At 38.3% G+C, this 25,219-nt stretch overlaps 1 protein-coding gene across 3 annotated transcripts in view; it reads right to left on the bottom strand.

Annotated features, from left to right (window-relative positions):
• The window catches only part of GABRA3 (gamma-aminobutyric acid type A receptor subunit alpha3), a 252,191-nt gene that overhangs the window by 107,576 nt on the left and 119,396 nt on the right, over nt 1-25,219 (bottom strand). For all 3 annotated transcript variants that reach the window (XM_067023166.1, XM_067023165.1, XM_059049636.2), the window contains exon 3: nt 19,910-20,031. In XM_067023166.1, coding sequence (XP_066879267.1) covers nt 19,910-20,031 — 122 coding nt within the window. The remainder of the gene's footprint in view (nt 1-19,909; nt 20,032-25,219) is intronic.

Raw genomic sequence — 25,219 nt, 5'->3', positions numbered from 1 at the left:
CTATACTGTAGAACAAGGAAACTTACCAAAGATGAAGAGGGATTTACATAATTAAATCACAAGTAAGATATTACAATGCTAAATGTGATATCCAACAATGGAACTTCAAAATATATGACACAAAAACTGATGGAATTAAAATAGGAAATTTAAAAATCCAAAATTATTGTTGGATACTTCAACATTCCTCTTTCAACAATTGGTAGAATGTGTACAGACAAAATCAGTAAATGTATGGAAGACCTGAACAATATTATCAACCAGTGTCACCTAACTGACATTTATAGAACACTCTACCCCCAACAGAAGAATATCCAAGTTTTTCAAGTACATTGGGACATTCACCAAGATAGCCCATAAAACAAACCTTAACAAATTTAAAAGAACTAAAGTCATATAAACTATGATCAGTAACCATAAAAGAATAAAAATAGTAATTAATGCTGAAAAATATCTTTCCTAATATTTAGAAATTAAAGAACACTCTTCTAAATAATCCATGGATCAAGAAGGAAGTCATAAGTGACGTTTCAAAATATAGTGAACTCAATAAAAATACAACACATCAAAGCTGTGGGATGCTCATAAAGAAATACATAGAGGGAAATGTATAGCATTAAATATCTACTTTAGGAAAAAAGAAGACTCAAAAAGTCCATAATCTAACCTTCCATCTCAATAACTAGAAATATAAAAAAAGAAAGAAATTTTAAAAAACAAGTAGAATTAAAAATAGAAAACCGATAGAGGAAAGCAGTGAAATTAAAAACTGGTTCCTTGAAAAAAAATTGAAAAATTGACAAACCTCTAGTCAGACTGACCAAACAACAAAAAGACAAAATCTATGAATATCAGGAAAAATAGAAGAGTAATGTCACCAAAAGTGGCAGAGTAAGGAAATCTAGGGCTCTCTCTTTCCATAAAAACAACTAATAAGCTTGGGAAAACTGCCAGAATCAACTTTTACAGAACTCTAGAATCTAGTCAAAAACTTATATCCACCAGGGGAATATGTGATGAAGAAAAAAAGGTACTTCACCCACCTATATCCCACAACCCCCAGGGCAGCAGCAGCCATAAAGATGTCAGCCCACACTCCTGTTATAGGTTCCCATCGCCAGAAAGAGCAATATAAATCTTATTCTGAATGGCAGCCCGAAACCCTTAAACCCCCTTTTTTTTAAAACATCTTTATTTGAGTATAACTGTTTTACAATAGTGTGTTAGTTTCTCCTTTACAACAAAGTGAATCAGTTATACATATACATATGTTCCCATATCTCTTCCCTCTTGCGTCACCCTCCCTCCCACCCTCCCTATCCCACCCCTCTAGGTGGTCGCAAAGCACAGAGCTGAACTCCCTGTGCTATGCTGCAGCTTCCCACTAGCTATCTAATTTACATGCAATGGCTTGACTTTGTTTCATTCAAATGGGATCATTCCTAGTGCTGGGGCTGCTTCCTGAGAGGTATTGTCAAAAGCACTTAAAGACAAAAATATTGACAGCAGCAGCCTGGGGCTAGGGATAACAGTTGGGAAAAACAATAGACAGACTGAAAAGCCTGAGAAGAAAAAGTTTAGAAAAGGAGATACTTGGGTGAATAAGGATTTTTATAAACTTCCAACATATACCAAGGGATTGATAAGCCCATGCACATGCCCAGGGCTTGACATATGCTCAGAAAAGGCTTGAGAAGAGCCTAAACTTTCACATCTGGCTGAATTGCAGACCTCACTATAAAGGGGAAGTGGAAGGTAAGGCAGAGTCAATTCTTCCTAAACAATTCTACAGATTAAACACAGTCCTAAATAAAATCTAAGGGTTTTTTTGGTAGAAATTCATGAATTGATTCTGAAATTCATATGGAAAGGCAGAAGAGCTAAATTAAATAGCCAAAACAAAATTTTAATGTGTTCTTAATTTGGAGAACTCTATTATAGGATTTCAATGTTTCAAGATTTACTATAAAAGTACATCGATCAAAACAGTAAAAGAATATTTGAGTTTTTTTAAGGAAACTCCATACAGTTCTCCATAGTGGCTGTACCAATTTACATTCCCACCAACAGTATAAGAGGGCTCCCTTTTCTCCACACCCTCTCCAGCATTTATTGTTTGTAGATTTTTTCATGATGGCCATTCTGACCATTGTGAAGTGATACCTCACTGCAGTTTTGATTTGCATTTCTCTAATGATTAGTGATGTTGAGCATCTTTTCATGTGTTTGTTGGCAATCTGTATAACTTCTTTGGAGAAATGTCTATTTAGGTATTTTGCCTGTTTTGGGATTGGGTTGTTTGTTTTTTTGACATTGAGCTGCATGAGATGCTTGTACGTTTTGGAGATTAATCCTTTGTCAGTTGCTTCATTTGCAAATGTTTATACATCAATCAATTGAACAGAATGTAGAATTTAAAAATATGCCCAGATATATATGGTCAATTGATTTTCAACCATGGTGATAATGCAGTGTAGAAAATATAGCCTTTTCAAAAAATTGTGCTGGAACAATTAGATAGACATATGCTAAAACATGCTACTCAACCCTTACTTCACACCTTATACAAAAATTAACTCAGAATAGATCATAGACCTAAATGTAAAACCTAAGACTATAAAATTTCTAGAAGAAAACAAAGACAAAAATGTCTGTGACTTTGGGTCAAGCAAAATCTTTTTTAGATATGACATAAAAGTCACAAACTATAAAAGAACAAATTGTTGAGTTAGACTCATCAAAATTTAAAACTTCTCTTTTTCAAAGACACTGTTAAAAGAATAAAAGCACAAGTCAAAGACTGGAAGAAATATTTTCATTTCAAACTTCTAACAAAGGACTTGTATAAAGAATATATAAAGAACTTTCAAAAACAGTAATAAGTGATAAAACAAGCTAAAAAAAATTCTTGCAAAGGACCTAAACAGATATTTCACCCAAGAAAATAGACTGGTGGCAAATCAGCACATGAAGATATGGAATCAGGAAATGCAATTTAAAACCACAATATGATACCATTAGTAGCCTATCAGAAGAGCTATGAGGGGATTTTTCCAGTTGCTAGAAATATTCTCTACCTGGGTTGTATTGCTAGTTACATGACAGTACACCATAAAGAGTGAATTATACTGTATGTAAGTTGCATATTAATTTTTAAAAATATAAAATTTGACCAAAATTAAACAAAGTGAAAAAAAGCATAAAGACTCCCATTTAAAATGAGTCTATATTTTTTCCATGTCCTGGCTATTGTAAATAGAGCTGCAATGAACATTGTGGTACATGACTCTTTTTGAACTACGGTTTTCTCAGGGTATATGCCCAATAATGGGATTGCTGGGTCACGTGGTAGTTCTATTTTTAGTTTTTTAAGGAACCTCCATACTGTTCTCCATAGTGGCTGTATCAATTTACATTCCCACCAACAGTGCAAGAGTGTTCCCTTTTCTCCACACCCTCTCCAGCATTTACTGTTTGTAGATTTTTTGGTGATGGCCATTATGACAGATATGAGATGATATCTCATTGTAGTTTTGATTTGCATTTCTACAATGATTAATGATACTGAGCATTCTTTCATGTGTTTGTTGGCAATCTGTATATCTTCTTTGGAGAAATGTCTGTTTAGGTCTTCTGCCCAGTTTTGGATTGGGTTGTTTGTTTTTTTTGATATTGAGCTGCATGAGCTTCTTGTATGTTTTGGAGATTAATCCTTTGTCAGTTGCTTGCTTTGCAAATATTTTCTCCCATTCTGAGGGTTGTCTTTTTTCTTGTTTATGGTTTCCTTTGCTGCATAAAAGGTTTTAAGTTTCATTAGGTCCCACTTGTTTATTTTTGTTTTTATTTCCATTTCTCTAGGAGATGGGTCAAAAAGGATCTTGCTGTGATTTATGTCAGAGTGTTCTGCCTCTGTTTTCCTCTAAGAGTTTGATAGTGTCTGGCCTTACATTTAGGTTTTTAATCCATTTTGAGTTTATTTTTATGTACGGTGTTAGAGAGTGCTCTGATTTCATTCTTGTACATGTAGCTGTCCTAAGTGGCCATCAACAGATGAATGGATAAAGAAGATGTGGCACATATATACAATGGAATATTACTCAGCCATAAAAAGAAACAAAATTGAGTTATTTGTAGTGAGGTGGATGGACCTAGAGTCTGTCATACAGAGTGAAGTAAGTCAGAAAGAGAAAAACAAATACTATATGCTAACACATATATATGGAATCTAAAAAAGAAACAAAAATATGGTCATGAAGAACCTAGGGGCAAGACGGGAATAAAGATGCAGACCTACTAGAGCATGGCCTTGAGGATGTGGGGAGGGGGAAAGGTAAGCTGTGACAAAGTGAGAGAGTGGTATGGACATGTATACACTACCAAATGTAAAATAGATAGTTAGTGAGAAGCAGGCGCACAAGGAGATCAGCTGGATGCCTTGTGACCACCTAGAGGGGTGGGATAGGGAAGGTGGGAGGGAGGGAGATGCAAGAGGGAAGAGATATGGGGATATATGTGTAGGTATAACTGATTCACTTTGTTATAAAGCAGAAACTAACATACCATTGTAAAGCAATTATACTCCAATAAAGATGTTAAAAAATAATAATAAATAAATAAAATGAGTCTGTCCATCAAAACTAATGAAACAGAACAGTACACCCAGAAACTGCCCTATGGCTACAGGAAGTCTTGATGTATGGCAGGACAGGCATTATATATCAGTGAGAAAAACATGTACTATTGAAAGATATGCCAGACTACAGGTTACCCATATATAAAAAGTACATTGCTACCTCATACCACATATAAACATTAATTGCACATGTACTAACCTAAATAGGAAACATAATTCATGAAAGCAGGAATCTGAATAACCAATGAATGTAAGATATCCAACATCACTAGATAATGAGGGAAATGCAATTTTAAAAGAGGTACCATTCACAGCTATCAGCCTGGCAAAAATTTAAGAGCATGATGGTACTGAGTACTGGTTAAGAACTGAAACAAAGAGAACTCTCATACACTGCTAGGAGGAATTGAAAATTGGTACAACCATTTTGGAGAGCAATTTGGAAATATTTGCTAAAGTTGAGATGTGTATATCTTATAACACAGTTATTCCACTGATAGATCTATATTCAAAAGAAATCCTTACACGTGTGCACAAAGAGACATGTGCAAGCAAGTCCATTCAGTGTTTGAAATGTGGTTCTATTTAGACTTAATGATATTGTAATCGGCATCTTTCGGTGAATAAAATTCTTTATTTCCCTCAGAAATCTCCAATAGGGACTCCTTTGCAATCACTATAGATTAATGTGTTACAAGTGAGATGTAGTCTCATTCCCTTTGTTGTGGAATACAGTAATGTGTTGGTCCTGGCTAAGCTGAGCAGAACCCAGTCTTTCTACCTGAAATCAGACATCTTCACTTTGCAACTCAAAATGAGCAGTTTTTCCTCCCATGTCTTTGTCACAGTTTTCCTATCCTTTTGACCCCACTAAGAAGAATTTTATCTTCCAGACACACTGTCTGCCAAGCCGTCCTTCCTTAATCTTAGTGTTAAACCAGAAAACTCTCATTTTTTTCCCTCTTACATCAGTATTAGCCAGAACCTGTTCTTTTTTATTTTCTTATAAGGGGCTATCCTCTAAATTGACATCCAGCTTTGAAATAGTTATGGCTTGTTTCAGTACCCTTTGTTAGAAAACATACTGTCTCCCACCAAACCCTGACATTCACAGATTGGCAGACTGGGGCTGTGAGGGTGTGCTATTCATTTTTACCCTGCTTCACTATTTCTCTCAAACATAGCAGTGATGAGAAAGAAAGAACCCTGTACTTGGAACCAACAGCCCTGAGATTGGGCCCTGGATCTACTGTTTATTGACTAATAAACTACCTTAATCATTTTAGTCTTAGGTTCCACCACTGTGAAATACAGATATCAATATCTCTCCTCACAGTTCTATTGTGAGAATTAAATTAGATAACAGATGCTAGATGTGAAAAAAGTACTTGGAAATTGTAAAGGGGCACTCATAGTATAGGATCTTGAGTATGGAGTTTTGAGTCAGGTAAAATCAATGATAGACTCAGAGATACCAACAAGCTTCATTGACTAAACCTTGTCCCTGTTCCCCACCTAATCTAAGGCTACCTCCCTAGTAGATATTGCTGATAGCCATCCCCATTAAAGGATGAGTAAATGACCAAATAAAACAATAATAATATTGGGAGGCTATTATTTGTCATTTGATGTCTGCATTTATTCTTGGTCCTGGCCTTTTATGGCTGCAGGTACCAGAAGACCTATACCACTAATTCACTTTGGGCTTCTGCTACCAAAGTTCCCATGCTAGGTCAGCTCTGCCTATTATCCTACTGCAAAGGATTCTAGACCAATATACCATTAAAAAGAGGTGTTAAGAGATTTGGAAGCAGAGAACCTGCTTCCTGACTTTCCTTACCTCTCACTTCCCCATTCTCATCGTAAATAAGACTGAGCAGTAGATTTAGCATCTTAGGCTCAACTTTCTGAAACCAGGGGTCTCTCCAATGATCTATATCCAAATTTATGGCCCAGGGTTCAATATCCTTCCACCTCCATGGTGAGTGGCTCTATGCTGAATATGCAGGTGACTACACTTCTGCTAACACTTCTGGGACCTCATCTCCTGTAGAAACTCCAAAGTGAACTGTCCTTGACCAACTTTGATCTCAATGCACTTGTCATCTTATGCATAAGAGGAAAAGTGATGATTGGAAGGCAGTTTTCCCGATAGATCTTCACCAGGAGGAGTATGCTACTAAGAATCTGTGTAACGCCCCAGCTGTTTTCTAACCTTGATAGACTCCATATTTTTTAAATGCCTCTTGATACAATAGTATATTTGAACAGCTTCCTGTTTGTCATTTCAAACTCAAAATCCCTTGAATACCTGATTTAAATTATTTTTAACTACTTATGTCAGCATCTTCTCTGGGCCAACCAGAAGAAATACATATTTGTTAGTCCTGAGATGGAATTTCTGAGCCACATCTTATCTGTCACGGTTTCTGTGTGATGTTGAACAAGATGTCAGTAATTCTGTAGTGAGGGCTTTCCATCCACATTCAACTAAATATACTCAGCAATTCTTGGGTTTGATCAATATTATTGATGGATGGTTTAATCTTCAGCTTTCTCCACTGACAATCTTCATGATGTCCTCTCCTAGAATCTTGAAGATGATGAGACAGATTGTTATGTAGTCATAGAAAATTTGGTATTAACCCTGCATGTCTACTTAAAGTAGTCTAGCATGCATAGGAGGCATACCAATGCACAGTGGAATCACCTAAATACTCGGGTTTACATAAGAGACAGTACTTGGAGGCATAGAGTGCAAAAAAAACCCAACAAACAATGTATATTCTAAAAGAGGAAGCCTATATCTAGGCATTTCACAATGCCACTCTATTGAGTCAAATAATCTCATTTATAACAATGAGTATGGCTTTCGGGGACTTTTGGTGGCCCCAAATCAGAAACATCACCTTACAGTATATCACTATCTATGGCACCTTTGTGGCCTGAGAGTTTATTGCAACCTTCCCTAACCCTCAATATTCCCTGAGCATTATTGGATTTAATCTCTGACCTTTTATTCCAATGGGGTAAGACATCACTCATTTCTGCTTACTCTTATCCTGTTTGAGAAAGTGCTCTTCTACCTCCACGGACAACCAAGCTACCTCATTTCTGTCTGCATTCTCCTCTGAGTTCTGAGCATATCAGCTGGGTCTTTGAGAATTGCAACACTTCTTATACCTCCCAGTGATATTGTCACTGATCAGTTTACACTCCTACACTCTTTCAGACAAAAGACACCTTTCCATAAAAACAGTAGGTTTCCTCACAGTGACTACTGCAAGTGGCATTCTGATAGCTGGTCATTCCCTTAGCAAGCCAGGTTTCCCAGAAGAACTTTCATTATATCTGCTGGACTAGTGGTTAGGATAAGGAGTATATTGGCCAATACTGGACTTGAAAAGGCACAAGATGACACTTGGTCCTCCTTTCAATAGATACGAATTACCAGCCTCAAAGCTGGATGACAATTAACTCCCTTGTGCCCTTCAGGATTACAGTAATCATCAATCTAGTTGCCTTCTGACTCTACAGCTGACTTTCAGGCATTTCCACTCTTTATTATCTTCTTCTAGATTCTGTCTCTTTCTCAGGAATCAGTTGAGATAATCCAGAAAAGTGGAGTATCTTTTAAAGGAGTCATTAAACACACAATGCCTTCAACAGCTCTGATACCTGGTTCAGTGGAATACATCCAGAAAAGCCATCACAGTGCTATGTCTCCCACATTCAGAATGTACCAAAGACTGTCCAAGCCTTCCACTTAGTGTCCCCAGGGAAACAATGGTCTTATTCCACCTATGGCAAGGGTTACAGAGAGGTGGTACTGAACCAGCTTAGAACGGTGAATAGCTCCCATAGGCAAAGCCAAAGGTAATACATAGTATATCTGTGTAGCTTTGCAACAATAACTCAGAAAACTCTCCAGGTTCTATATTCTACCTTTCCTTCTTTTCTCATTCAGCAAATCTACTTTTCTTGCACTGCTCTTATGATTTCCATACTGTTGCCTGGTAACTGGTTTATTACTCTTGGCATAGTCTGCACCAGTTGGATTGTCTGCTTGGGCTCTCACTGCCATTTTCACTCCTGAGTATTTTCTTTCAGATATTTCTTATGTGCACATTCAGCAGTCCTAAAGTTAGCCATTCCCCACCTAGCTTTGACACCAAGAATTCCAGCCTCAGTTTGAAACACTGAGCCCTCACTTTTTCCAGAGAGAGAAAAACCATGATACAGACGCCTAAATAACTAACCCCCCTGCCAAAGGCAAAGAAGTAAATGCTACACAGATCCTACTAAAGACATGAGGTTTGGATAAGCAGCGGTCATTTCCTACTGAGGGAAACAATAAAAATGATAACTCATATTTATAGTGTTTAATTTTAGAAAACACTTTTGTATATATTATTTCATTTGCTTCTCACAATAAACCTGTGAGGTAAGTATTCATTCATTAAACAAATATTGAGGACTTACTATGGACTAGGTAGTATTTGGTAATTCAGCAGTGAATCAAAAAGTCAAAAAATCCCTGCACTCCTAAAACTTACATTCAAGTGGGGGAAAGTAGATAAAATATTTGTAAACTATAGTAATGCAATAGTTGCTATAGGGAAAATAAAGCTGGAATTTGGATGAGAAATTTTAAATACAATTGCAAAAAAAGGGCTCATTGAGCAGGTGACATCTGAGCAAGAGGAGGCTTGTGTAATAATTCAGGTGATAGATGATGGTGGCTCACACCAAGCTGGTAGCAATAGAGGTGATGGGAACTGGTCAGATTTTGGGATGTTTTGATGGCAGAATTTGTTACTGGATTGGACTTGGAAGAGGAGTTAAGTTTCCTGAGCAGCTATCATGTGTTTTGGTTACCCTCATTTTGTTGCCAAAGGTGGGACATGATGGCTTAGAGAGGTCAAATGACTTTCTTAAGGTCACTCATCTAGAATGAGCCAAAATAAAGTTATAAATTCAGGTCTTCTAGCCCATGCTTGAAGACTTCATGATGGAAATGGTATTTAAGTTTTGAAGAAAGAATAAGACCTTGAACTGTAGAGAGTTATGGGTGCATGCTAAACTAAGGACATAACATGAATAAAGCCATCGCTGGGCTTCTAAACTGCTGATGGTACTTCTACTAGACCAAAACATAGGGAGGCCTCTATGATGAGTGCTGAAGCACTCAAAGAAGAGGAACAGAGAGATTAATGACTAAGAGAAGAGAAAGAAGGCAAAAGAATTAAGCATGAAATCAAAAGATGATAATCAAATGAAAGACACTAGCACAAACAGGAGATCAGACAAAAGAGTGAGAGATCACAATTTTATCCTGAGCTCTTGAAGAAAGTTGAGCACAGTGAATAGGAACTAGTCAAAAGCAGGTATTCCTGCTGATTTGGAACCTTGCCATCCACCGTTCACACAGTGAAATGACAAAGCGTCCAAGACAGAAAACAGCGAGGGGTCAGGTACAAGAAATCTGTTTTCAACCCTTGGTAAGTGAGGCAGAATGGGAAGTTGATGTCACAAAAGAAAAATGAGAGAACTATCTGTATAATAACTTTGTGCCCAACCAAAATATATGAATCACGAGAAAAGAAAGCAGAGACAAAAATCAAGGCCTATGGGATCACATCAATTATATCCCATTCATCGTTTTCCCTATATCTCTTCTATGGGCAAAACTCTGTGCTCAGTACTCCAGGGGAAGAGAACAATTAACAGAACACGGTTTCTGCCTTCAGGTAACTTGCTGGGGAAGGGGAAGAACAAAGGAGATAGAGCATAGAACCATGTTATTGTCCACTCTGTAGCTAGCACTACTTCTCTTAGAAATCATTTCCAAAATCTGTTATACTGACTTGAAAAGATGGTAGTTTGGATTGGATGACAGGAGAGACTCTGTCCACTCATTGCTTTGCCTCATGCCTCCTCTTTCAGTGTGAAGGCTTCCAGATTGCTGACTATTTGTAGCTAAAGCCAAAGAATTCCAGTGAGAGAAAGCAAGATAGGTCTGATTAAATCCCACTGGGAAATCCCACCAGAGTTTGACTAATAAATTAATGCTAACTATGTCTATATAGCCTCATTAGAGGGGCATAAAGGGTAATATCCTGATACTTCAAAAGTTCTTCCCAGGGTCTATTTTAATGCCTCCTGTAGTTATTCCATCCTGCCATGTTTTCAGAGATAGTGGTGACCATCTGGACGCCCTAAATGACCACCATGACATAGAAACATTGTTCTGGTTATTTAAAAGTGAATTTTAAGTTACTTATGTATTTTTGCTATCAGAAAAAAAATTTTTATGTGATAAGTGGGGAAACTGCTGTGCTATAAGACAAGGCACTTATTTGATGTTATGTGATAACTTGGTGCTAAAGTCAGAGATAGAATTCAATCTCTGCAGTCCTGCCTTACGTATATTCCAACTATCTAGACCCATGCCTTCTTTAACACTGGTTGGTAGCTCTCTACTTCTCTACACTAATAGGATCCCAGGAAAGAAATGGTCTAGAGAAGAGTTATAGCAGGAAGGTGCTATATTAGGAGCAAATTTGTAGTAACCGGTAGGTCTCAGATCCATTAAAAGAAAGACTATAAAAGATAACTGAAGATAACTTATGTATAGAAATGGCAAGCAATTGCAAGAGCTATTATTGTAAAGTTGAGTTTAAAAATGGATTTTCTAGAGGATCAAGACAGTGGAGTAGAAAGACCCTAAACTCACCTCCCCTCAGATATATATCAAAACTACAACTACATATAGAGCAACACTCACTGAGAATGACTCAAAAACTAGTAGAATGGCTCTTCTACAAGCAAGGCTGTAAAGAACGAACCACACTCAGTCTGGTAGGAAGGGAAAAGTAGCAAGCTGGTTGGGTCCTGCAATCTCAATGGGTGACCCAGAAGAACAGGGGGAAATCACAGGCTTAGGGATTCTCCCTGGAGAGCAAGGGGTTCAAGCTATGTATTATGCAACCCCAACCTTGAGGACCAACAGTGGGAAAAAGAGCCCCCTTAGCTGGTTTGGAAATCAGTGTGACTTATCGGAGGACTGCATGAAACGAAGACTCCACTATTCAAGAGCACATGCACATCACTTGCTTGCTCCCAGTCCTAGCACAGAGGCATCAGATTGAAAACTGAATTGCGATCTGGCTGGCCAGCCAGGACTGCCCCAGCACACACCCCAGACTGCACCAGGCTCCTGCTCCAGCCCATCGTGCTTCAGCACTGCTCCTTGCTAAGGTGGACCATGCATGTCTGGAGGGAACAGAGCCAGCTCAGGCCTCAGCCCTGCCTCTGTCCAAGGTAGAGACAGCCATTGCCAGCGTGTGTGTGTGTGTGTGTGTGTGTGTGTGTGTGCGCGCGCGCGCGCACGCGCGCGCATGTATGCATGCATGGACACTTGTGAGGGAACAGAACCAGCACAGTTCCTGACTCTGCCTCTGGCTTGGGCAGAGACCACCACTGCTAGCATGTACGTGTGTGAGCACACTGGGAAAGGAATGGAAGCAGCTCAGTAGTGGAGCTACAACCCTTCCTGCCTCAACCCAGCCTCTAACCTAGGTACACACACTGGGGAAAAAGTGGAATCAGCTAGAAGTGCAGTTCCAAGTCCTCAGATCCTCGCCACATCCCCAATAAAGACAGAGACTGCTATCACACTTGGGAGAAGCCCAACTCCATCAGGATTCATGCCCCAGCCCCCTTGGGCCCCAGCCCCACCCCCCATAGTACCACTACCACTGAGCCTAGGAGAATCCCCAGCTCACACCTAGCTCTGGCTCCAGGCACTCCAAATCCAGTCCTACCTTCCACCAAGGCAGTAGCTGATAGTGCACCCCAGGGGAATATGCAGCCTGTCCTCACCACATGTCCACCTTTCACACCAAAGCCACTGAGCATACACAGACTGCATAAGGATGATCCCACACAAGGATACACATTCAAGACTGGGATAGGTAACTGTTTCACCTGATTTCATAGAGACAAAGAAAGAAAGTTAAACAAAATGAGAAGATAGTGGAATATGTTTCAAATGAAAGAACAAGATAAAACCCTGAAAAAAGAAAACCTTAATGAAACAGAGGTAAATAATTTACCTGATAAACAGTTCAAACCAATAGTAATAAGAATGCTAACTGAACTTGAAAAAGAATACATGACCAGAGTGAGAACTTCAACAAAAACTAGAAAATATAAAAAAGAACCAGTCAGAGCTGAATAATACAGTAACTGAAAGGAAAAACACACTAGAAGGAATTGACAGCAGACTAGGTGATACAGAAGAAAGCATAATTGATCTGGAAGGTAGAATAGTGGAAATCACCCAATTGGAACAGCAAAAAGAAAAACAAATTTAAGAAAATGAGGATAGCTTAAGGTACCTCTGGGACAACATCAAGCATACTAACATTTACATTATAGGGTTCCCAGAAGAAGGAGAGAGAGATAAAGGGGTAGAAAATGTATTTGATTAAATCATGGCTGAAAATTTCTCTAACCTGAAGAGGAAACAGATATCCAGGTAAAGGACACACAGTCCCAAACAAGATGAACCCAAGAGACACACAAAAGACATATCATAATTAAAAGGGCAAAAGATAAATATATGGAGAGAATATTAAAGGCAGCAAGAGAAAAACAAAGAGTCACATACAAGGGAACCCACATAAGGCCATCAGCTGATTTTTCATCAGAAACTTTGCAGACCAGAAGGGAATGGCATGATATATTTCAACCTCTAAAAGAAAAAAACCCTACAAACTAGGACACTCTAACCAGCAAGGTTATCATTCAGAATTGAAGGAAAGATAAAGAATTTCCTAGACAGGCAAAAACTAAAAGAGTTCATCACTACTAAACCGACCCTAAAAGAAATGTTAAAAGGTCTTCTCTAAGTGGGAAAGGTAAAGCTACAAGAAGTAAGAATTTACAGGAAAGAATATCTGAATACTAAAGGCAAATAAATAGTAAAGGCTATGGATCAACCACTTAAATAAGCTAGTATGAAGATTAAAAGCCAAAAACTGTAAAATTAAGTATAACTACAAAAAAAAACTGTTAAGGGATAAACATGAAGATGTAAAATATGACATCAAAAACACAAAACATGGGGAGGGGAGTAAAAAATATAGATTTTTTTAGAATGTGTTTGAAATTAAATGATTATCAGTTTAAAACATGTAGATATAAGTCACACATATGAATTGTATGGTAAACAGAAACTAAAAACCTACAATAGATTCACAAAAACTAGAAAGAAAGGAACACAAGCATACCACTAAAGAAAATCATCAAACCACAAGAAAAGAGACTAAAATAAGAACAGAAAAGAACTACAAACACAACCAGAAAACAAGTAACAAAATGGCAATGAGTACATACCTATCAATATTCATTTTAAATGTCAATGAACTAAATGCTCCAATCAAAGACATAGGGTGGCCGGGCCAATTGGACATAAGAACAAGACCCATCTATTTGCTGCCTATAAGAGACACACTTCAGAGCTAAAGACACAACCGGACTAATATGTCATTTAAGGCAACTGTTTCCTTATTGGTTTTCTCTCTAGATGATCAGTCCATTGATGTAAGTGGGGTGTTACTATTATTGTATAATTGTCAGTTTCTCCCTTTATGTCTGTTAGTATTTGCTTTATATATTTAGGTGCTCCTATATTAGGTGAATATATGTTAACAAATGTTACATTCTCTTTTTGTAGTGACACCTTTATCATATTTGCAAATGAAGCAACTGACAAAGGATTAATCTCCAAAATTTACAAGCAGCTCATACAACTCAACATTAAAAAAACAAACACCCCAATCCAAAAATGGGCAGAAGATCTAAATAGACATTTCTCCGAAGAAGATATACAGATGGCCAACACACACATGAAAGAATGCTCAACATCATTAATCATTAGAGAAATGCAAATCAAAACTACAATGAGATATCACCTCACACCAGTCAGATTGGCCATCATCAAAAACTCTAGAAACAATAAATGCTGGAGAGGGTGTGGAGAAAAGGGAACTCTCTTGCACTGCTGGTGGGAATGTAAATTGATACAGCCACTATGGAGAACAGTATGGAGCTTCCTTAAAAAACTACAAACAGAACTACCATATGACCCCACAATCCCACTACTAGGCATATATCCTGAGAAAACCATAATTCAAAAAGAGTCATGTACCAAAATGTTTATTGCAGCTCTATTTACGATAGCCAGGACATGGGAGCAACCTAAATGTCCATCAACAGATGAATGGATAAAGAAGATGTGGCACATATATACAATGGAATATTACTCAGCCATAAAAAGAAATGAAACTGAGTTATTTGTAGTGAGGTGGATAGACCTGGAGTCTGTCATACAGAGTGAAGTAAGTCAGAAGGATAAAAACAAATACCGTATGCTAACACATATATATGGACTCTAAGAAAAAAAATGTCATGAAGAGATTAGTGGTAGGATGGGAATAAAACACAGACATACTAGAGCATGGACTTGAGGATATGGGGAGGGGGAAGTGTGGGCTGTGACGAAGTGAGAGAGTGGCAGGGACATATATACACTACCAAATGTAAATTAGATAGCTAGTGGGAAGCAGCCGCATGGCACAGGGAGATCACCTCTCTGCTTTGTGACCACCTGGAGGGGTGGGATGGGGAGGGTGAGAGGGAGAGTGACGTAGGGGGGAGGAGATATGGAAACATGTGTATATGTGTGGCTGATTCACATTGTTGTGGGGGAGAAGCTAACACACTATTGTAAAATGGTTATACTCAAATAAAGATGTTAAAAAAAAAAGTGGGTTTCTCTCAGGGACCAATTTTGGGTCTTTCTTTTTATCTAGTTTGACCATCTCTGCCTTTTAAAATAGATGTTTAGATTATTTATATTTAATATGCTGATTAATATGGTTGCTATTGGTTTTCCATGTGTTTCATCTATTCTTTGTTACATTTTTCTTTTTCTGTCTTCCTATTGTTTTTATTATCCATTTTATAAACTTCCTTGCTTTATTATCTATAATTTTTAAGTTCTACAGTACACATTCTTAATTTATTACAATCTACCTACAAGTAATAATATCATATCACATCCTGTGCAGTGTATTTCCATTTCATCTTCTCGTCTTTGTGCTGTTGTTGTCATACATTTTCCTCACATATACATTATAAACCACATAATACAATGTTATTATTTTTGCTTTAGGTAGTTATTTATTAAAGATATTTAGAAAAAAAGAATCATATTTACCCATATATTTTCCATTTTTGTTCCTCTTCCTTCCTTTTTATACATCCATTTTAATTTTATTTATTTATTTAATTTTTATTTTATTTTATTTTATTTTATTTTATTTTATTCTATTTTATTCTATTCTATTCTATTCTAATCTATTCTATTCTATTCTATTCTATTCTATTCTATTCTATTCTATTCTGCTGTGCTGATTCTTAGTTCCAGCATATGGGGTCTTAGTTGTGGCATGAGGGATCTAGTTCCCTGACCCAGTATTGAACCCAGGCACCCTGCATTGGGAGCATGGAGTTTTAACCACTGGACCAATAGGGAAGTCCTATAGATCCATATTTCTATCTAGCATCATTTTCCTTCTGCCTGACACATTTCCCTTAACATTTCTTGCAGTACAGACCTGCTGGTGATGAATTTTTTAACCTCTAAATGTCAGAAAATGTATTTATTTTACCTATGTTTTTAAAATTTATCTCTGGTACAGAATCCTAGATTGACATTTTTAGTATTTTAAAGCTGTTGCTAACTACCTTCTTGCTTCCCTGTTTCTGACGAGAAGCATGCTGTCTTTCTAAAATTTACCCTGTGTATATAAATGTTCTGTTTCACTATGTTTGCTTTTAAGATTTTCTCTTTATCGCTAGTTCTAAGCAATTTGATAATTTCCCTTGGTGTAATTTTCTTCATATTTCTTGTTTGTTGAACATGGTTTTGGCAGATTATAATTTTCATCAAATTTAGAATATTTTTGACTAGATTTTCTTCAAAGACATTTTCTGCCTCTCCCTTCAGATAATCCAGTTACATTTATATTAGGCCACTTGAAGCTATCCCACAGTACACTGATGTCCTGTTTACTTTTTCAGTCTTTTCTTCCCTCTGTGTTTCATTTTTGCTAGCTACCATCGCTATGTCTTTAAGCTCATCAATCTTTTCTTCCTCAGTGTCTAATCTGCTATTAGTCCCATCTGGTATATATTTCACCTCAGATATTGTGCTTTTTATACCTAGAAGTTCAATTTGTTTTTGTTTTTTAACTTACATGTCTCTACTCAACATGCCAATATTTTCCTCTACTTTTGAACATATGGAATTTAGACATATCTATTTTCATATACTTATCTACTAATTCATCTGTGCCATTTATGCATCTGTTTTTATTGATTGGTTATTCTGCCTTTTGGGGTTGTATTTTCTTGCTTCTTTACATGTCTGGTAATTTTTGACTAGATACCAGCCATTGTACATTCACCTTGTGTAAATATTCTTAAACTTTGTTCTGAGATAATGGTCTGAAAACATTTTGATATTTACTTTTCAAGCTTGCTTTTAAGCTTTGTTAGTTGGGACCAGAACAGCCTTTGTTTGGGGATGGTTTTGCCATGCCACTGAAGCCATATTGTTCTGAGTACCCTACCCTAACCCCAGATGTTGCAAGTTTTTCCACTCTGGTTGGTGGGAACACAAGTTATTCCCATATGCTGTAGTCCAGTGGTCCTTTCCTCAACCGTGGGCTGTTTCCTTATATGCATGAGCTGAGCGGTACTTACCTGAAAACTTGAGGGAAATTCTCAGCAGATTTCTCGATCTTTCCCTCTGCACAACTCTCACTTATCCATGCACCTCTTGCTTCTTCTCTGCCCTACAAATTTTAGCCATCTTGGCCACCCCAAATTCAGAACTCTTTCTCATCAACTGAGGGAGTCCACCAGACACTATGTAGATTCTCCCTCCCTACACTGCAGCCTGAAATTTATTGAGGCAGTAAGGTGATATAATCCTATGGCTCAGCTTGTTTGTTTCCCTTCTTTAAAGAATCACTGTCCTATGCTGCCTTTGTTCAATTTCTGATAACTCCTATATACTATGTTTGTTCATTTCCTAGTTGTCTTTTAAGAAGATAAATCTGGTTCCTGTTACTCCAAGTTAGCCAGAGCAAAAGGCTCCATGCATATTTTTCATGGGTACTCAAACTCTGCATGTCTACAACTAATTTCCACCTCCTTCCTCTACCTTCTTTGTTCCAACCAAACTCCAAAAGAAACAGAATAAAACAAAATACTACTGTTCCTCCTCCAATATTCCTTATTTTAGAAAATGGCACCACTCAGTCATCTAAACCAGGAACTTAGAGGTTATCATTTTCTCCTCCCTTTCCCACTAATCCCATAATTTAATCAGTCATCAAATTCTCTACATTCCCACAATCATCACCTTCATCCTGGACAACTGAAATCAATTTGTGGCTGGTCTTCTCTTCCTCCAATACTGTCCTGTTCCAATCTATTATTTATACTAAAGCAAGAGCCATATAGCCTTCATCTAAATACAAACAACACCGGGCTTCCCTAATGGCGCAGTAGTTGAGGGTCCACCTGCCGATTCAGGGGACATGGGTTCATGCCCTGGTCTGGGAGGATCCCACATGCCGCAGAGCAGCTAGGCCCATGAGCCATGGCTGCTGAGCCTGCGCATCCGGAGCCTGTGCTCCACAACGGGAGAGGCCACAACAGTGAGAGGCCCGCATACCACAGAAAAATAAATGAATAAAATAAAAAATAAAAAACAACACCAAAAAAAGACCATGCAAACATATCTTTAACTTTCATTAATAAGTGAGTTTATTATAGTGGTATAGGTATAGTAATTCTAACACTATTTACTATTTTATGTATATTGTAGAATAAAACAAATTAGTAAATCAATGAAGAATAATTCGTTCGATTGGAATTAGTGGTATCATTATAGACTCATTACACATGCACATACACATATGTGTCTACATTTATATACATATTTGTATATATGTCTATATGTATATATATATATATGAATATATACAGGTGTGTGTATATGTATATATGTAATTTTCTATTTTCTCAATTCTGTCCACTGAAAGGTCCTAGAAGCAAATGACACCCAGTAGCAATGAAAATACCTAGCACACAGAAGTTGGATTTTAAATATAATTTCCCACACAAAAAGATCCTGTTTCTTCTTGGAAAAAATGATTGATTATAAGGCTGAATAAGGGAGAGTACAAGTTAAGTCTGGAATATAATGTTATACCATAAAGTCAAAAAGTGCTCAAAAATGAGAATATATCAAAAGTCAGCTTGAATAGGCTCCCACTAAGAAAACATGGGAAATTATGAACAAACATTGTAATCAAAATAGATAATAATATATAATAATATTAATGGATTACAATTCATTGAATAAAATAAGAATCCATCTGTTCATGCTGATAGTTACCTAATTAACTAAAGAGAAGGAAAGGGTTTTATTACAATAGAATATCATATAATAAATGTAGATAATTGGCAAAAGTTGAATATGAACTACAGATTAGAAAATAGTGTTATGTCAGGTCACATTTTCTGAATTTATAATTTCATTGTAATTTTATAAAATAACTTCTTTGTTCTAAGAAAATACACACTGAAGTATTTAGGGATAAAGGGTTATGATATCTGCATCTAATTCTCAAATGGTTCAGGAAAACAACATAAATACATTGGCATACTTGCCCTTTCAATATGGTCCATGAGGTATTATAATGCATTTACTTCATTGCGATCATATTGCTGATCATACTAAACTGAGATCCCATCTAGCCATCAGATTTCTCCTCTTTGGAATATCAGGCTGATATGTGCTCAGGGTTTTTAGAACAAAGACATGTTTCCCAGCTCTTCCTGGGACATACCTGCCATCCAGGCAGGGATTGGTATTTTATTACCAGAAATGGGTGTGGCCAAATGTTGTGGTTTAATACCCTATAGGCATTTACCTAAGTGAAATTTGGAACCGTCCAAAACCAGACCAGAGAGATTGACCATTGAAATGAAGGATTAGAACTAATTTCCAGTGCTCAGAGGGAAGAAACTCAGCTTTACACTAACCTCATTGATCAAGACACTATTGAAGGTACCTTAAGAATCTTTTTAGATGACAATAGCCAAGAAGATCTTGAAACAATAACTGACCTCCAAGCCCAGGTCGCAGTCGGTTGTCATAGCCATCCAGAAGACGATCCAAGATTCTGGTGAATATAGTGATGTTGTCAGTGCTGTCATCAGGAATATCTGGAGCATGCTTCGGAGAGAGTCTGAGGCGGTGGAAGAAAAAGAGACACAAAATAATAGTTCTTAATAGCAAACAATTAAATGTCTAACACTTTAATTCAAGAAAATGTCAATCAGTAGACTGGGCCAATTAAATAGCTTTGTACCTCAACCAAACCAGCAAGCACTTTGGCATGAGCCTTACCAAACATACAGTCCAGCCCCAACCCAGCAGTGGAGAAACACCAGTAGAAATCTTGGGCAGGACACCTGTGGGAATACCTGGCATAAAGTTGATTTATCACATTTTGTTTCATGAACAAAAGGGCCTCAAAAAAAAAAAGGAAAATTTTGTTATCTTACCCCTTTTCTAGCCTATAGAAACACAGGTTCACAGGATAACAGAGCGAGAAAGACCTCTGAATTACATGTAATCTACCTATCTCTCACCCTATGGAGGTAGGGCAACAAAGCAATAGCAGTCCATTAAATGTTAAAGCTACAAGAACTCTTAAGAGATTCCTAATCTCTTTCATTTCATACATGGGGAAATAAGCTCAGAGAGAACACCAAATTTTCCCACAGTCGTATTGCTAGTAAGGGTCAGAGACAGAACTATAATCCAAATTTTCTGATTTTTCTAGAGACCCTCAGCTACCTTCTGCTTATCCAGTGTGGATGCCTTCTGCAAGCCTTTCCAAGCAGTAGGCACTTTACTAATCACCTAATCAGGCCAAGGCTGTGACTAATGCTTTCACTTCATGAGGAGGAGCTTGGTGTGGTTTGACGGGACTAGAAATAAAGAAAGGCCCTGGGTAGTTTTGGGGAAAGAGAGATATACTGAAGGAAATGGCTGTTGCCAAGGGTCAAGAAGCATGGTGTAGAATCAAGTAATAATCTAGAAGTCAGGAATCCTACATCCTAGTGCCAGCTGTATTTGTGATTTGGAGTAAGTAGACAACTAAGCAAATTATAGTCCTATAGGTCTCAGTTTTACCCATTCTTACTTTGGACCCAGAAGGTTGCCATTAATAGGTGTATAATAACTATTCATAGCATCCAGTTAATCGGGGCAATAAGAGACAGGTTAACAGTTAGAAGGAATCTTGAGAGGCAGTCAATACGTCTTCCCGCCAAAATAGTAGGAACATCTGAATTGAATAGTTCTCACTCTAAACTGCCACTCCCTAGCTGATAAACTTTGAAAAGTCATTTTGAACCCAAATTCCTTAGTTCATAAACCTAATTCAATTCATATAATCACTCAATGCATCTTTAATGAGCATCAACTATGTGCCTATAGAAAAAAACAGAGCAGAAAAAAAAGGTAAAACCAGGTAATCTCTCCCCTGCTTACAGGTGTTCTGAGAGACTCAAATGATAAAATAGATATGCGTGGAATGAAAAAGGTACCTAGGCTTAAAAAGTCTGGAGACATGAATTTGAATTTATTAGTTGAGTGACCTTAAGCAAGTCACGTAACACCTCTAGTAATAGCTTTCTCATCTTTAAAATTAAAATAACTCCACTGATACGTTGTATCAATATTAAATAATACATTAAAATTTCCAGACTTAATACTTAATATCTAGAAGTATTCAAAGTTTGTTTTCTCTTTTGTAAAATAGTAGTTTATGTACTCAAATGCATAATTCAAATGTAAATAGTCACAACAAAATATTGGCATCCCCATCAGCCAAAGCCATAAGGAAAGCTTTGGTCAAAAAGCACTGGAAACCTGTGAAGACTAGAGGTGATTGGCTGGTTTAGTGAAGAGTACCAGAAGTTATACAGATACCTCATTTGGAAGGGGGAAGAAAGAAGGAAACTGTAGTGCAGAGCTAACAAACTGACATCAATATGCTGAAGAGACAAAAACAGACACCCTGTCAGGTCTTGGCTCATATTTGACTTAATCACCAATATTCTGAATCCATCTTACATGGGCTGTGGGGAGAGAGGCTACGGGAGCTCAATTGATTTTGTGAAAACCTCTTTCTCATTTTCCCTTAACTCTCACTGCGGGGAATCTTGACCCTGGTTAGCCTAGTTTGATTTCTGGGAAATAGGTCTATGAATTGAATGAAAAGCCAATTTTTTTGATTACTGGAAGGGGATAAAAAGTAGAATCCTCACAGAGTCATAGCAAGCTATAAAGGGCTTCAGAGATATCCACTCCAGGTGGATTTATAGATGGGAATTGTAAAGTCCCTGAACATAAGTTTTAACCACACTGAGTGTTCATGGAAAAGTTAAAATTTGGATCCAGAATTCCTGAATATAAGGCCAATATACTGTGCTGCCTCTCTTACTGAAATAATAACTTCCTTGATGATGCATTTCCATCCCTTGCTGACTCTGTATTGATAGTTAGCAGCACTCTTCACTAATAACTTTTAAAATTTAAGTCAAAAATCAATGCTAAATATCATTCCAAAACAATTTTCAATAGCTTTCTCTATGATTTTGCACTTGATTACTGATAAATTTTTCTTCTTATGTGGTAAATTATTGCAGGGGGAGCTGGAATCTTGTTTAATCTAGAACCCAAGTTAGAACTCTTTCTTCTTAAATAACTGAAGTGCAACAAGCTGAAGATTCTGTAGTTTGTACCCATCAAAAATAGTCTGGGGAAACAACAAAGAATCATAGTATGTCAGGATTATGGAGGACCTTAGAGATCATATAATTATTTCCCTTCATTTTACAGATGGACAACCTAAGACACCAACAAAAGAAAGGGATTGTTTAAAGCCACATGCTTATTAAGTTGATGAGACTGATGCGATAACCATGCTTGTTTTGCCTTATATCTGTCATTATTGGCTGGACTAAATATGATGTTAATAATGCATCATTTAAAATGAAAATGATGTTACTAATACAGTATCTATAGGTTAGGCAAGTTTAGTCATTTTTCTAGTCTTAAAAATAGAATAGTGGTACATCCAAAGAACTAGGGTCAAATGAACAGAGTTTTAGTCCTGACTCTGCCACTAACTGATCATGTGATCTATTTCCTTGCATGTGAAATAGAAATAATTCCCCAACTTATAATGCTTTTGGAAGAAATAAGTAAATAAGATAATAAACATAAAATTGCTTTGTAAATGGTAAAGCTCAGCATACACTGAGGTTGATCATTCCTTTTCCCCCAAACTCCTGAAAATGTAATGAGACACCTTTGAAAGACATACACTTCTATGCTATGGGAAAAGTTAAGCTCACCAAGTGATTAAGTTCAGGGTAAGTAATAAGTAATAGTATTAGTTCAACTACATTGAGGAAGGACCCTTATGTGTTTATGTCACAGGGGAGCAGAAGAGGCACACATGTGGAGTTGCTGATACAGTTCATAAAACAACCCAAAGAGAAGATAAATTTACTTCATTAAAAGGATGGCATTTTCCCTAATACTGTATATCTCCTGGGGGAGAACAGCTTTTAAAAATAAAGAAAATTCAAAATTACTATGCAGAAGGTAATGTCAACAAGATGGAGAGGTCTCAAAGCTCATCTCCCCCTTACACACACACACACACACACACACACACACACACACACAGATATACACACACAAATCCATAAAAAAATAAATAACTACAAACTGAAGAAAACAGCTAAGCAAAAGCTCTTGAAAACAAAGAAGCAGTAGCAAAAACCTGAGGAGCTCAAAAATCAAGGATGGCCACATAGAAAAGTACAGGAAGCATGCTACCTATGTCACCTCATCTCCCAGTCAGGACCTGCTCTGAACCTGGAAGAATCACCTCTGAGGAAGTTCACCACACAGGGAGAAGGAGGGCAGGAGAACCCCAGCAAGCCTCACCACTGTGAACATTTGCAGCTTTTGCTACAGAGGTCTCCCACAGTCTTCCCTGATTCTGATGTCAGTTGATGAAATGGAGTGGCCCCCTCTGCATCTCTACTCCCTGGAGCTGTCACTGAGGTGAGACTTGACCTCAGGGTCCCCAGCTGCTGCTGTGCACCACTCTTAGGAATCAGATGCCACGGCATCTTGCCATATACGAGATTGGAGCTGCCTCTGCTCTTCACCCTCCCCTGGCTACAGTCAAGACTTTGTCCCACCTTCACCAGGAAAGCCTCTTCTGCCCTGGCCTAGCCCCCTTGGTTATAAGTCACACTTTGGCTGCCATTATCCAGGCTTTGCTGCTGTTGCCCTGAGTCCCACCCACCAGGTTCAGGACAAGGCTCTGAATCATCATTGCCAATGGTGCTAAAACTGCCCTGAGCCCCACCTCTTGGGTCCCAAGTCACTCTTAGACCTCCATTATCAGGGTCCTGATGCTGCCATCTGGGACCCACCCACTGCATTCCAGGTTGTGGCTCTGGATCTTCACTGCATGGGATGCAGCTGCTGCCCTGGGCCACACACCGCCATCCGAGGTCAAGACTCTGAACTGTCATTGCTGAGGTGGGCTCCACTGCCCTGAACCCTGAACTCTGGATTCCAGGTTGTGGCTCTGGCCCATCACTTCTAAAACCAGGCTACCTCTACCCTGAGCTTTCCACGGACCCCCATCCCAGATCAACACTTTGAAACATCATTCCCAGGTGTGTTACCACTGACCTAAGCTCTCCCCTCAGGTTTCAGGTTAGGGCTCTGACACGTGATAGCTGGGACTAGGTAGCCACTGCCCTGAGCCCCATCCCCTGGGTTCCAGGTCACAGCTCTGACCATCATTGCCAGCATTGTGCTGTCACTGCCCTGTGCCCAGGTCCCTGGATCCCAACACACAGCATTAACAGACTACTACCAGAGTTGTGTTACTGCTATCCTGCAACTTCCCCCTGGGGCCAGAGTTGAAACTTTGACCCATCATCCCCAGGCTATGCTACTACTGTACCCTGGCCCCTGGGCTCAAGCCACCATTGTAACTTGTCATCTCATGGCTTGTGTCACTGCTGCATTCTGCCCTCTCCCTACCAGCCAGAGTCACAGTGGTGAGCCCCTGAGACCCAGGTACCGGTTCCATGGGATATCTACACATGCCCACACCCTAGAAACCAGTGATATAGCTGCAGTAAGTGCACCTGTGCTCCAGGACCCAGGTGCTGTGTTAGTCCCATGTGCACTGGATCCTCAGGCATTGGCTCTGAGGGCTCTGTGTGTCACCATGCTAGACCAGACATTGAGAAAGATCTCCTCAGCTAGAACATCCTCCCATGGGCAAAAAAATAAGGGGCGAGAACAGGAAGACCCCAGTAGCC

The sequence above is a fragment of the Kogia breviceps genome, chromosome X (assembly GCF_026419965.1).
Source record: "Kogia breviceps isolate mKogBre1 chromosome X, mKogBre1 haplotype 1, whole genome shotgun sequence".
Taxonomy (NCBI): domain Eukaryota; kingdom Metazoa; phylum Chordata; class Mammalia; order Artiodactyla; family Physeteridae; genus Kogia; species Kogia breviceps.
Note: the sequence above shows the minus strand (reverse complement) of the source record. Positions and strands in the feature narration are given on the sequence as shown.